The 15,872-nt window shown below is 39.1% G+C and overlaps 1 protein-coding gene across 1 annotated transcript; it reads right to left on the minus strand.

Annotated features, from left to right (window-relative positions):
- Positions 1-780: 780 nt before the first annotated feature.
- Positions 781-12,000, minus strand: LOC149083591 (uncharacterized). The gene is made up of 5 exons (XM_089235386.1): positions 11,814-12,000; positions 11,436-11,582; positions 2,437-2,560; positions 2,211-2,345; positions 781-1,021 (listed from the first exon to the last, which is right to left on the minus strand). The coding sequence occupies exons 1-5, from the start codon at positions 11,976-11,978 to the stop codon at positions 840-842; spliced, it is 753 nt and encodes a 250-aa protein (XP_089091512.1). The 5' UTR covers positions 11,979-12,000; the 3' UTR covers positions 781-839.
- Between the last annotated feature and the right edge of the window lie 3,872 nt (positions 12,001-15,872).

Below are 15,872 nucleotides of genomic sequence, written 5' to 3' on the forward strand. Positions count from 1 at the left end.
ATGAAATCGAAAGCAAGTTCTTTACCTCCGCCTCCTAACCAAATCATGACCAGCCGCTCTGTCTCAATGAAGAGATTTTAACAGTTGTCGAAGAAGACTTGGGCATGCTGGAAGTTATGCATGCATATGTTGTTAATCTAACGTCCGCTGTCCAGGATTTACCGGCAATATTCGGCGATTCCATCCTCTGCAGAAATTGAGGTTCACGATCTTTTTTGGCACATTTTGTTGTATGCGTATTGCATATTCATTCAAACTAATAAATCACATTTGCACAATTGGATGCTGAAAAATCAACAAGATGAATGGCCCAGGTCTCCTTCGCCAACAGCGAAAATCTCTTCATTGAGACAGAGCGTTGGACCATGATCTTGTTAGGAGGTAAAGAACTTGCACACATTCGATGTTCTTACCCGTGGAGCCATATGGTAACTTTCAGGGTGGAAGACGAGCATCTTCGCAATGCACCACTCGGACGCTTTTTCGATTGCTACTGGTACTGGCGGGTTTAATACTAGCGGATTGTATTAAACCCGCTAATTCGAAAGAAAATAATGATTTTGACTTACAACTCTTCAGTTGTGTAAACTCTGTTTCATTCTGAGTAGGCACGAATCAATATTGTCAGATAGCTCTGACGTGTTGTTTCGCGACGCTCCTGGGAGACCCTATGTACATTAAGAGGACCCCCGCGACTCATTTATATAACACATGCCGTACGTTTTGAAAGAGATCCCAGGAACAGGAGTATGACAATAAGAAATTGGAATCTTGGCATTTGTATGTAATATATCTATTGTATTTATTCACTTAATTACATCCTTATACATATTCGTCATTCATCCAAAGTAGTGCACCGACCGCATGTAATTACCAGCGACGGGTGGTTCCACGAGTTTGAACTGTTTCTCGAATTCCCTGACATTGAATCCGAATCTGAGGTTATCCTTGAACGACTTGAGAGTATCGTTTCCCAAGACGGTGGTTTGTTCGTAGTAAAGGAAGACGCTAATGCTATTCACTGCAACGAGTATGAAAATGTTTGAACATACGTGCAACATATTAGCTAAATAAACACACAACACACTTTTTCATCGTGATTACAGATCTCAGGTATAACCATAAGCATATTTTCCCCAAAATGAGCAAACGTATTTAAATATTGAATGTGTGATTGTGAATGATTTTTCGGAGCTAAACAGCCATTTGGATCTGGCCGTGGCCATTCAATAGAATGAAGCTAATGAGCAATCAGACATTTCAGATACTACTACTACTACTTAACCGTACGTGCTAGTCGTGCACATTCCTTTGCGGAATCTCTATTGGATCGGTACATGCCGGAATGTGTGTTTTCAGTTGTAAACGTATTTATGTTGTGATAAATGTGTTTGTTTCGTTTTATTGTTGCCATCTATCCGCCATGTTCCAAAGTAAAGATGGCAGATGCTTAAATTTTCATGTCATGTAAGTATCGCGTTGTAGGTCTACTACTACTACTAAAACACATGCATATCGTTCATATTCCTCTGCGGATCTGCTAACAAATTGGTATATGTTCAAATGAAGGTGCGCTTATGTGTTGTATGTCTGCGTGTTCTCTGCGGAAGACGTTTTTAGAGATCGGCTCACATTCACGCCTTGAAGTTGGAATACCGTAGAAAACCAACTTGATCCAATCATTATTGTACCGCCAACGGGGTCTGGATCATCTCGATGAGAATTCAGCACGATGCCCTCACGACCGCACAGTGGCTACATTTCACGTACTGGACACCACGAATTTACTTAAGAATCTGTTCGTTTATAAGAAAATGATTCACCGCTGGATTTCAAGGACCCTGCTCAGCGAGTAAAGTGAGCCGCAGGAGAAAATATAACTTAACACAAAGAAGGACTATCTAAAAAATAAAGTTATGCAAATATACAAATTATTACGACTAAATTATGTACATATACAGTCGATTCCCGTTATAACGAACTTCAATAGACCGGAGAAATCACTTCGTTATTAAGGAATTCCAGGTTTTTCCGTTGTTCCTATGTAAACTCATCTTGGAGGATTAGAAAAGTATTCGTTAAAACGAAATTTTCGCTATAACGGTATTCGTTAGAAAGGGATTCGACTGTCTATATCCAGAGAACAATACTATTGTCTTCGTAACCAACTTATATTTAGTGTAACAGCATATTTCAATGTCTATACTCACCTGTTGAGGGTTTTGCTGGCGTTACGTAAGGTACGACAGTGCGACCGTCACTGATTTTATTGCCGGGGATGTTGACGACGAGCCAGTTCACGAGCTGAGTGTTGTTATTCAGATTTTTACTCGAACCGGTTGGTGCTAAGCAAACAATCGCATGTCATAACAAAAAAATAATTTGACAGAAAATTATTTGACAAAAATAAAGAATTATATATATTCGATCACCTACCAATCAGGATCAAGGTATAGTTGACGAATACCTCCGCGTCAGCGAATGAAACGGTCGGCATACTTATTGTTGCTATGTCCTGAACCTTTTGCCCATAGTCAACATTTAGGCTGGTAAAACTCACCTATTCGAAACATAATTATTAGTTCTCAAGCAATGAATGAACAAACGAACGCCAAAGACATATATATATATATATAACTTTGGCTTTCGTTTCGGACAAGTTCCGTATTTTTTCCGTGATACTAATGTCAATCAAACCGTAGTCACGATGCTGTAATTATTTTCTCCCCTAAAATTTGGTGAAAAAACTATACGCTTGTATAATTATTTGTATAGTTTTTCCTTTCGAATTTCACTTTTTTCTCTCTCTCTCTCGTCACATGGAGCTGCTGGTCGCACTAATACAGCTGCTATATGTAGATAGATAGATAGAACCACTCACAACCCCGGACTGATGCAAAGCACCTTACTTCCGTTACCTCAAAAGAGGCAGAGTTGTGTCGGAAAAGTTAGCAAAGATTTATAGTGGTGGCTCCCCTTGCCCCGTGCCCGCAAGTTTCGAATTACTCGCGTCGTTCTCCCCAGGAAGACAGCCATCAACCAATGCAACATACAAGCCATTTGACAAAAATGGGTGACTGAATCCAATGACTAGGGAGAAAAATTGCACGTGCGCCCAGTGGCACATAAGGGCCGGAGGCCGCAACCTGGGATTCCGAAAGAAATGTGGAAAAGACTTGTGGGCAAGAAAGAAGAGGAAGAAGCTGGCAAGTTGAAGTGGGAGAGCTTTGAGAATGATCAAAATACACACAATACACAATGTATACAAATTACATATATACAGCGCCTCGACTGTGACGGGAAACGAAGAAACAAAGCCTCCGTCCACAGTGCTGAGCAGTTTTGCCTGTCCTATTGCAGAATATGCAATATATATACACACACACACACACACACAGAATTCACACAGAGCCTGCACTGCGACGGGAACAATCAAACAGAGCCTCCGTTGACAGTGCTGGGCATTCACATTTGAATTACATGCATATATTATTTACTTTACAAAAATTTCCCTTTTTTATACTATTGGGAATGCACAAAAACATTACTCTATGAAGGTAGTATTGGGTACAAATATCACCATGAGCTCATACAAATATATATTCAAGATTACAAATTACTATCATACTATAAAAGTGCGGCGGGAACAATCAAACACAGCCCCTGTTCACAGTGCTGGGTGGCAGCGATCACATTTGAATTACCCACACATATTTACATAATATACGCTAATTACAAAATATAAATTCCCATTTTTATAATAATTGTTGATACACATAAACATTACTATGTACGTCACATATTCACAACAAATGCCATAATGAGCTCATACTAATATTCAAGGTTACTAAACCACCATCATACTATGAAATTGTATGTACAAAAACATTCATAAATTATACAGGGTGTATTACTCAAATGTTATGGTTTAGGAGCCCAAGTGCGCCCCTCTATATGGAGCCCGCATCCGTTTCAGATTCCACTTCCGAATCACTAGTGGATTGTTCACTTCTTCCAGTTATTATCAAAATAGTTTCTTTATAATTTATCAGATAGCGCAAGACTTGTAGTTTCCTCGTTGCAGATCTTTGTAAAACAATTTTCCGTTTCCACAAGATCTCTCGTCCGTTCGGTGGCGCCTGTAAATGGTATCCCTTTGTGTACTCACACTGTGTCACATAGTGTATCACGCTTCCCGGATGGTCGCATCTACACGTACTGGTCCGGCTGATTCCGAACCTCCGCATGTATTCACCGAATGGACCGTGTTCTGTGAGGAACATTACTATTTCTCTCGGCATGACTTCTTTCATTTTACCCACTTTTGGTATTACGTCGAAGACCTTTCTTCCAGTTGTGCATATTTGCCAATGGTGTTGCCATTTCTCTGACGCTTCTTGCGAGAACAGATTTTTAATGTAGGGTGCCGGTAATTTCATTAGGTGGTTTTCATGCTGATGTTTTGTAGCCTCTTTTGCGAATTTATCCGCCATTTCATTCCCCTCAATGCCTACGTGAGCTTTCACCCATCGTATTGTAATCTTCCTGTGGTCCATTAGTGTTTTTCTAATGTCATGCACTAGGCTATAAGGGGATTCTACGTCTCGTATTGCCTGTATACATGACATGCTGTCTGTCTTTATAGTTGATTTTTCTGCACAATTTTTTGCATAACTGACCGCCATCCAGATTGCGTATAACTCTGCTTGAAATACAGTGTTGTTATTTAGCAATCGGCAGTTCCATTTGTCTGTTACTTCACCCATGTATATACTGATGTAGGCGGCCCCTACGCCATCCACGGTCTTTGAACCGTCTGTGAAAATAATTCGATTTGTTGATTCTTCTGCATCTGTGGTCAAGACCTGTGTTGGCAAAATATCTTTCACCGGGTGATACGTCCATGGTGGATGTTTATGCTCTACATCTGTAGGAAGATATGTTACATTGTTTATATTAATCTCGCGCTTTAGCCTTAAATTTGCTTTCTGTACTTCGTTTTCCAAAAGTATATGTAGAGGAGGATTGTTAGTTAATACTTGTAACTCACTGTTTGGTGTTGTGGAATAGGCTCCAGTGATGAATAGCAGGAATTTCCTTTGAAGAGAGTCTACTTTTGTTCTTAGTTGTTGTTTGGGATCACCGAACCATGCGATAACACCATATGCTATAATACGGATGGCGACAACTTTATAAAGCGTATTTCTAATTTTCGTATTAATGCCCCATGCAGGACCAGCCATTCTTTTAAAATTTTGTAAACATTTCTGTGTTTTCGTGATCAGATAATTCACATGTTTGAACCATGTCAGGTTTCTATCAAACATTATTCCTAAATATCTGATGTTCATATTGTGTCTTATTGGATTGTTTCGCAGTCTAATAGTTGGTCTTCCCTTTTTGTGAGAAATCCATAAGTAATTGGATTTGGAGAATTCGATTTCTAATTTATTTTTTGTGAGCCATGTATCCAATAATACCATTGCTGTTTTTGCGTGCTCGGTGACCTTGCGGATTGTAGAATCACCAATTACCATAGAAATATCATCCGCATACACTTGAATCTTTATATTTTCTGGCCAGTTTTTCGTAAGTAAATCATTTATGACAAGGTTCCACATCATAGGCCCACTACATGTCTCATACGTTGGCGATTAAAGAAAAGGATTTATACAAGATATACAGAAGACTGGATGTTGTGAAGATATTTATTATTTGAGATGTTAATTTTTGAAGGAAGGAAAAAACTCATCTCCGCCTCTACCGGGTCTTCTGTATATCTTGTATTAACAAGTGGAGAGCGACATTCATGTCATATATATAACCGTCTGGTGGCTCGTCGTCCATGAGCTATTAGCTGATCGGTTCACCGTCCATTGCACGGTTCCGTTCGGCACATATACGCTCTAGCGAAGGAAAATCTCTATCTCCTCTGTAGCTTAGTGGTCAGAGCACGCGTCCGGCAATCGAGGGACCCGGATTCGACTCCCGGTACAGGCAGAGAGGAGTTTTTTCCTTCCTTCAAAAATTAACATCTCAAATAATAAATATCTTCACAACATCCAGTCTTCTGTATATCTTGTATTAACAAGTGGAGAGCGACATTCGTGTCATAAAAAAGGATTTGGGCCCGTCAGTACATCGATCTTTTTGCCAGGGATCTCCGGCCACTTGGCGGAATGGCAGGCCAAGGTAAGAATCACATTTTTGTAATTAGGACTTTGACCAAAAATCTTGGTGGAGTCGCGAAGTGGCCTTCGCGAGACGGCCGCACTTCGAGTTTTGGCAATAACATGTATATTCAGGAAATAGATTTTCCTGGTTATTATGCCGAGATGCGAAACTTCAGGGAAAAAAGTTCTCCAGGAATTGAATCCAGGTACCCTTGCATACCGAGCAAGTGCTCTATCTATACACTAGAGACAGAACTTTCTTTTCTTCATACCACGCATTAATATTAAAACATTTGCAGCGTCCCATAACTGAAAAAATCTCTGCACGAGTCCCGATGTATTACGGGCCGGGAAAATAACATCATCTCTCCAGAAGTAGATTTATTCTTGTGTTTGGAAATTTGTTATATGCATATAGTGTTCTTGCCATACACCATAAATTCATTTATCACTCATTTGTGGCGAATGAAAAGCAATGAAGTGTGAAATAGATTCCTAAAGGTCAGATCATGGGTTGGGAACTAAAGGTGCGAAAGTAGCAACTGCCCCTGGCCTGGAAATTCCCCGGTTAATATATATATATATATATTGAAAATAAATTTTTCACTATTCCCCCTATTTACGACGTGTGACGTCGTTTCGAAAGGGGGAAAAAAACGGACAAAATACTTTTTGCTCCACAAGAAATTTCTTGGGGATTGTTTTCAGAAGCGGGGATTCTTTTCAAATGAAGTAGGGAATTTTTAGGGACAATTAGGGATTTTTTGTGATTTTCGTAAAAATGCGGGAGATTTAAGAACTTCTCGAGAGGTCGAGAGATGAAGCTAAAATTCGGGAGACTTGGCAGCTATGCTTTTCTAATGCTAAATACCGTACTTGCTAGGTATATCCACCTATAGATGGCAGCACATTAGGTCTGAATTTGGAGGCAAGAACTTACTCAAAAGAGAAATTTTTGCTGGATATTCGATAACACTGGTAAACAAACTTTCACTTTTTTCGTGTTCCTTTGATCAAATAGTATTTTCCCACTGATTCCGAATCTGCTTTCAGAATTTGTCTGCCAGGCATAGTTTTTGAGTAACACGCGTTTAAAATTTTGAGAAACGTATATTTTTCGCATTTGCTTACAACGTAAAATAACTTAAATTCTAATATTAATGGCAGTTCAAAAGGTATTTTTACATGATTTTCTTCTGTATTTTGCAGCAGGAATATCTCTTTTTAATGTCCAACAGTAATCGGCCAGCATGTGGCATTGGGCTCCACTTGCCTTGATAATGCGATTGCATGGTGGAATCGCTCACCGCTGACATTACCTCGATTTTCTTTTTATACGGAAAAAATCCAAATGTTAGTGAAGAAAATGTATCTTCAGTGACATATTGCAACCAAGAGCTTTACAGTTCTGAAGTAATTCCTCCACAAGTCCCTTATATTTGTCCGTATTGTTATTTGCAAGAAAGTTCTGGACTACTTTCTTGAATGACTCCCATGCTGGTGTTCCTTGCTCATTTAAGGTGGCATTGAACTCAGCATCGTTCATTAATTCTCGGATTTGATGGCCAACGAATATGCCTTCCTTGATTTTAGCGTCACTGACCCGTGGAAATTTTGTTCTTTAGAAAGCTAATAAACCGTCGCCATTTCTATACAGTATGTATATTCGTTCCTTTAACAAAATTTTTCATCAATCCCAGTGTAATATGTAGAGGTGGCAGGTAGACTTTCTGGGGATCCACCAGGGGCTGACTGGCGACATTTTTGGTTCCCGGAACGAGCTGTCTTCTTGGTGGCCATTGTTTTTTTATATAATGGTTTTGTCTATCTCTGCTGTCCCACAAGTACAAGAAATAGCAAAAAATTTGGTACATCCTAGTTGAAGACTGAGTAGAAGAGCAATGATTTTCAAATCTCCGCAAAGGTGCCATGCATGTCTTTCATACTGAACCATCCGTTATAAAACTTTCATGTTTTCATATGTTTCCTTCACGTGGGCCCCTTAAGCGATGGGAATGGAGGGGTTTTCATTACCATTGTGCAAAAGTACTGCTTTCAAGCTGGTTTTAGAGGAATCTATGAATAACCTCCACTCTAGGGGATTTTACTGATGCCCCAATGCAACGTACAGAGCATCGACATCCTTGCAATAGACTAAAGGCGGATACACGCTACTATGACGTGACGTGTAACCACGTGACGAATCTGAATTCACACGTCTCTGACATGACGTGCAACTTTATTGCTCTAGGCGTTTGTGCTTTCCAAGCGTGGCCCATCTCGGCTATTCTGTCGGTTGCATTCTTCAATCTGTGTTCTTCGGCCGCCATTTTATACTCTAAAAAAAGGGGAAACAGAGAGAAATTTTAAACACACTCAAAGACGAATTTTGTTCATATCTTTTGGGGGAGGAAGCTGATTTCCGTCGTTGTTTTGGTCGATTTAATGATATTTATTGGTCGTTATATTGCAGCGTTTCCCAACCTTTTTGATATCACCGACCGCTTGTGTTGAAGGTCAATTTCGAAATGCAAGCCCCCAATAAAATTCAAAATCATAGACGCTGGAAGCTGGGGACTGTCCCCCCCCCTCAAATAAATTTTATGAGGAGGCTGAGCCCCCCTTTTCCCCCCAATAATTAATTCATGTACAATGCAATGCACCATTTCGCCTCTTCGGCGTATGGGGTCCGATATATACAGGAAGAAAAAGGATTTTTCATCTCCCCTCAATGTTTTCTACATGTCGGCGCCTCTGTCCAAAATGTATTGTTTTTAATAATATGCATATAAAAAAAATAATTCCTAGTGTAGTTGGGGAAATTTATAAATATGAATAAAAATTCCAAATGAGTTATGTCTGATGAATATAGTCGGACCCCGATATCATAACAAATTTGACGAGCGGTACCCCGACGTAATGATAACAAATTTTACGATCGTGCCCCGATACAATGATAAAAATTTTACAATCTTGTGTGAATTATTATATAGTACGTTTTATCATGTTGACCAACGATGCGACGCATGATTATTATCGTAATCACCAGTAAAAGCTGCAGTTTTTAGTATTTAAATTTACTAATCACGCTTGGGTACTATACATAATCACCGGTAAATGTGATAAATTTAGGGCAATTTATCAAACTCAGGAAGACGATTAGTAAGTCCATAATAACCAGCTATTATGTATAATAACCGCATATGTGAAATTTACCGTAACACATATGTTTATTTATCTCATATTAAGATATACTTGTTTAATTTTACAATTTCAAAGACTAAATAAATAATTTTTTCACTGACCTGAAAATCGGAGAAAAACAAGTTTTTTCTGATCGAATGACGATTTCACGATTTGACCGAAACGTGTTCGATCAGTTGCTCTTCCATCATCAACACACGAGCAAAACAAAAATTACATGAAAACACGAAAAAAAATTTAAATAAATCAAAACGCGAACAAAAAACAAAATTGATCAAAACATGAACGAGGAAAACAAATATGGCGTCTTCACATGCCACCACACGACTGACGAAAATCTGAACGATTTGATTTTTTGTGACACGTAATAAGGCGTGTAACGTCGGATTTCATGAACCGACACATTCACACGTCGCGTCAGCACAGTGTGGACGTACCTACAGGAGGCTCATTGGTGGAATTTATATCGCACGCATTTCTACGCGGTCCCACGTCACGTGAGAGTGGTGCGCACGGATTTTTGCGTGTTATGTCAGATTACATCATCACAGACTTTACCACGTCACGTCAACACAGTGTGAACGTACCTACAGAAAACTCATTGGTGGAACTTTATATCACACGCACAAACGTGTGGTGACACGCCACGTCAGTGTAGTGTGTATCCGCCTTAAGTCATCTTCCTTCGAAAAAAAGTGCTCAGATTGCTTTGGTCGAGGAGCAAAGCTTGGACAGTTTGGTCAGGAATTCCCTAGAAAGGGTGAAAGGGACTCGCAATACCCTTGTCCCCATGACTAGGTACATGATCAGAGGTAGGCCTATCTCAAAAGAATCATGCTGTACTATTCCATAATATTTAGTCAGATGAGGCAAGTTTTAATATTCATAATACCCATTATTAGACTAAAAATGTTGAGCTTCCAAGTATAGAGTATTAACCCATTTTTTTAAATTCGAGAACTCTATTGTTTGGTTTCGCGAGACGGACTGCATTTTATGCCAATCTATACCGGGTAGATTCCAATCGCCGGCTATAGTTAGATGTGAATTATGAAATCGGTCTAGAATTGTTTCAAGTTCAATGAGGTAGTGAGGGTCCGAGGCAGGGGGTATGTAAAGGGAAGAAATTGCAATGGGAGTGCAGTTGGGGTGATGCCATTCGGCACCGAGAGACAATTTCAATATTTGATTCAAGAGGAATTTCAATTAGTGGGGAATAGAACTGTTGAAAACAAGGGCAACCCCCCCCCCCCCTCTACGGGCATTTCTATCTTTACCAAAGGCAGGAAAATTTGGTGGTAGGAATTCGGTATTGCTGATATTAATGTGCAACCATGTTTCTGAAACCGCTGATAAATTGGGATTATGAGACAAGAGGATGGATTCGAAGGAGATTTTATTGTCTATACTTCTTGTATTAACAGTACCAATTCTGAAAGGATTATTTTGGAGTGGAAAACGAGAAATTAAGGAGGAGGGCGGTTCGTGAGGTGAGGACTAAAGGGAGAACGGGAGAAGGTTAAGGAAGGTCAGAGGGAGGAGTAATACTGGAAGGGTTTTGGGGAAACCGGGATAAAAAATGTGTGTCATTAATACTGGGATCCCAATTGTATTTGGTGTTGTTGACAAGAGCAAAGTTGTGAAAGAAATTAACTTTCAATCCGGAGTCACGGAATTTTTTTGAGGCCCTCCAAATTTGCCCACGTATCCTGCGCGTCGTCTTGGGTGAAAAGTCCTCGAAGATTGAATACTACTGTACTAGTAATAATACTACTATATATATTTTTGAGCATTTTTAAATTAAAGTCATGCCTCTACGACGAATGGCTGATGAGATAAAAGCCAAATTAGAGCTTGCAGGGCATCCTGTATTGCGAGTGCTTACGCATTATACACGGAACCGCTGATATTCCACAGCAGAGAAAATTCAAATTAATCATAAAAGCTCTCGAATTATTTGAAACACCGCACGAATAAGTGAGTATGACACAACAATGTGTACCAATTTAGTATAATTTGAGTGAATCTACCAACGAAGAGAAATATTGTATCTCTTACCTTTAGCTTTAAAGTCGGAGATTGGTCAATGATTTCCGGAACGATCTTGGCTGCACGGAAAGCTCTGTCCACCGCCAAGTGATTGGCAAAACACGGTGACGGCAAAGCACACACACAGTCCTTGCTGTTCTCATCCGCGACGAATGGCTGATGAGATAAAAGCCGAATTAGAGCTTGCAGGTCATCCTGTATAGCGAATGCGTACGCATAACACACGGAATCGCTGATATTCCATAACAGAGAAAATTCAAATTAATCATAAAAGCTCTCGAATTATTTGAAACACCGCACGAATAAGTGAGTATGACACAACAATGTGTGCCAATTTAGTATAATTTGAGTGAATCTACCAACAAAGAGAAATATTGTTTCTCTTACCATTAGCTTTGAAGTCGGAGCGATCTTGGGCGCACGGAAAGTTATTTTCACCCCCTCGCCATCGGGAAAACACAATAACGGCAAAACACACACACACATCTGGTTGATCTGATGGCCGCGGATGAGAGCAACGAGAGCTGGAACCATCAATACCAACGATTTCATGACTATCGGTTGATCCGTACTGTGTGTGCCTCGTTCGCAAATCGTTTCATTTTATATTCATTTTGCCACGCTTATTCCTAATTGAGAATCGAAATCGCTACTACAGTAAGCGTTTCACGCATGTCATCCTTCGATTTGGAAATATGACACGGGTTTACTCACAAACATGACGTTTCCTGAATTTTCTGATTCATATTCGTGCGATACAACTTGATCGCAGAGGCACGTTCCGTAGCGATATTAGAGCACATCCATAGTAAGACTGGGATAATGAATGAATTGGCTATTTCTACTTAAAAAAAGAAAATTTGGGGATGATTTATGGATTATGAAAATAATTGCCACATGCTTCTTCGCTATAATTTATTTTAATTTTATTGAAAGGCGAAACGCACTCAATTATCTGTTTGAACCTTTGCATATTGATGCACGACAAATATGCAAGATCGAGGAGAAAAAGCTGCATCTCTATGACAATGGATTTTAGATACGCACGCGATGACATTTGCTTTTAGCGCTAGCCGTATAGTGTAAGAGTGTACGTTAAAAGTGATGAGTTATTTGCTAAAACTTATGTGCTCAGAGACGACCCCTTGAGCAGTGCTGTAAAAATGAAGAACGGTCAAATTTTCATTTTTTCTGTTAAGGCAACTGACTACGTACAGGGCACCTTATTTTTTTGTAAAAACTGTGATTTTCACAAAACAAGTGGGGGTTCGAATCAAAATTCTGTATGAAATAAGGAAATGCAGTGAAATTTCTGAAATATCTATAAAACTTTTTGAGATATTCTAAATTATGTCTTCAAAATTGGCTCATTTTCAGTATTTATGTCAGACGTTATGTACTGAGAACCACACAATTTATTTGAATAGGTTGTAATACTGTATGTTTATATGACTGTTATCTGTGCAATGAACTGAAAGTTTTAGGATACACAAAATATTCTCTGAGATATGGCAGTTTTCGTGAAACAATACGTGAGAATTTTCACAAAAAGTTCAAATGTTTTAACTCAAACGGCTGTAAGATATTTAATTCTGAACATATAGCCAAAAGATCCTAGTTCAATTCAACTCCATTCTCAAATATTGCGTGGAAGAAATCTCTGACTATTTCTTTTAATCTTATTTAACGTCTCACTAAATACCGATATTCTCCCCACCGATTGGAAAATCAATAAAATTATTCCCATTCACAAAACCGGTCCCCTCTCCGACCCCCCCCCCCCTTAACTTCAGACCAATATCTATTACTTCATCCCGTTGTAAGATTTTCGAACATATTATAGCAAAGGAAATCCACGCTCATTTAGACTCCATTAACTTTTTCTTTCCCAACCAACACGGCTTCAGACGATCTCTTTCTACTACATCCCAACTGTCCCTTTTCATCCATGACCTTACCAAAGCCATTGACGGGAAGGTACATACTGATATCATCTTCTTGGATTTCTATAAAGCCTATGATAAAGTTCCTCACAACAGACTCCTTCTTAAATTTTCAAATCTTGGTCTTAATGTAGAATTGCTCAAATGGTTAGAAACTAAAAAATCGTAAACAATTCGTTCATTTCAAAGATCATGATTCACTTTTTTCCACTGTAAATTCAGGTACTCCTCAAGGAGCGGTTCTCTCGCCTTTACTGTTTTTAATTTATATAAACGACCTCCCTGAAACCCTCAACTGCACCACTAGATTTTTTTGCCGATGATTGTGTAATCTACCGCGCAATTAATGACAGATCTGATCAAGAAATTCTCCAATGCAATCTTGTTTCCATCTCTGATTGGTGCTCATGTTGGCACATGCCTATTAACCTATCTAAAACAGTTTTCATGAGAGCTACACGTAAAACTCTTCCCCTCGAATTTTCATACTCGATCAATAACATAACCATATCCCAAGTTTCTCAATTCAAATATCTGGGAGTCATTATCTCTGCTGATCTCCGTTGGAATAATCATATCGATTATGTCTACCAGAAATGCCTCAACAAACTTTTTTTTCTTCGCCGCAACCTCAAACATTCTACTCGTGACGTCCGACTTCTCTGCTACCAAACTTATATTTCTCCCGTTCTTTCTTATGCAGCAGAGGTCTGGGACCCCCACACCTCTAGTAACATCGACAAACTTGAACCTATCCAAAATAAATCCGCCCGCTTTATTCACGACTGCTGGTCATCTTTTCGTTCAGTTTCCGATCTCAAACTTAATCTCCACCCATTCGCTACTCACCGACTTATCTCCCGCTTAGCCATGCTTTACAAGATTATTCATGGTCATTTAAATTTCGATACGTCCGGTATTTTGTCGAGCCCTTCCTATGTTTCCAATAGACTTGACCACCCCCAAAAAATTAAAACCTATTTTTGCCTCTACAGATTGAATTTCAAACAGTTTCTTTCCCAATGCCATAGTTGAATGGAACAAACTCCCCTCTACTATTGTTAACTCCCTCACGATCTCCGATTCCTTGTCCAATGTTTCAAAGCATACGTATAATCTACCGCGTCCTCTTGTATAGGCCTTGAAGCCAACAATATTGTACAAATAAATAAAATGAATGCACAGCTAACTTTATCTGTAACGCTGTCGCAAAATTTTATAATATTTTTCATAGTTTTTTTTGAAAAATTCGGTTTCGCGTGAAAAAAAGTAACGAAAAAATAAATCTTCAAAAAACGCGTTTGAAAATTGTTTGTTGCCTTCGAAACCATTTTTGCAAATGATTTAAATCAGCCATCACTTTGTTGTTACTTATTTGCATGTACAAGGATAAAATAGTTTTGTATTCTGTGTAAAACATTCTTCCAAATGAATTTATAAAAACATTTTCCACAATTTCAAAGAATCATCATCTGAACGTAGCCAATTGTCTTTAAATATATGTACTTATATAACTAAAAAAGAAACAAGGTACGACTTGTCAAATTCAATTTAATGATATTATCTACAAACGACGGTAGATAAATCGCAGCAGTTGCGAATGGTTCAGTTGACCAGTACCAAAGCTGGATACTACTTGGAGAAAGTAGTATCTCCCCCCTCCCCCCCAGGTAGTTCTAGGAGGCTTTGCCAGTACTCACTCCGTCTTCCTTTTTATCAAATCGTTCGCTGTCCAGGCTTTACCGGAAATATTAGTCGATTTTATCTTCTGCTGCCGTTGGGGTTAACGATGATATTTGACAAAATTTATTGCACGTATTGCGCATTCATACAAACTATGTTAAAACGCAATTCAATGCAGAAAAAAAAAATAATCCTGCATTGTTTTGGTGGATGATTACTTTTCTGTACAGCTGCCGCTGTTGTGAACGACGAAGGCTACCGCTGTACTGCTTTTACCTCGTGGTCTTTTAGGAAATATCCTAGGTTGAGAAGAAAAGACTGTATCAAGGACCACGGATTTCAGATCCGCACATGATGCCTTTTTTTTAGCCATAACCTTACATTATACGAGCTCATACTGGCAACATAATACTCAAACCAATACAATGCCGGTATTGTCGAAACTAATAAGCACAGGCCTGACTTAGAGTGGCACTGGTAAAATGAACTACAAACATACAGTTTTCTCTGTTGCATATCCGTTTTATAGTCATAAGTGTCTGCGCCCACTTAGAGATTTTCTCAAATTTCCAGAAAAATGCTGGACGAATCGTTCTGAAATTTCGGACATGTAAACTCTACGCTTGAACTCGCAAATTCCAAAGAAAATTTACTCACGAATTTTAGTTACACATTTTTGGCGATTTCATAATGAGCATACCGCAGAACCTATTCAGCGGCCAGGGATAGTAGACGACAGTTTCGTCATTCTTTTGCTTCCACTCGGATAAAACCGGATCTGCAGCACCAGGTTGATGCTCTTTCAAATATGCTGATAGGC

The sequence above is a fragment of the Pholcus phalangioides genome, unplaced genomic scaffold, assembly GCF_987345545.1.
Source record: "Pholcus phalangioides strain wild (caught in Gottingen) unplaced genomic scaffold, Ppha-v1.0 ptg000008l_1, whole genome shotgun sequence".
In the NCBI taxonomy this organism is placed as follows: domain Eukaryota; kingdom Metazoa; phylum Arthropoda; class Arachnida; order Araneae; family Pholcidae; genus Pholcus; species Pholcus phalangioides.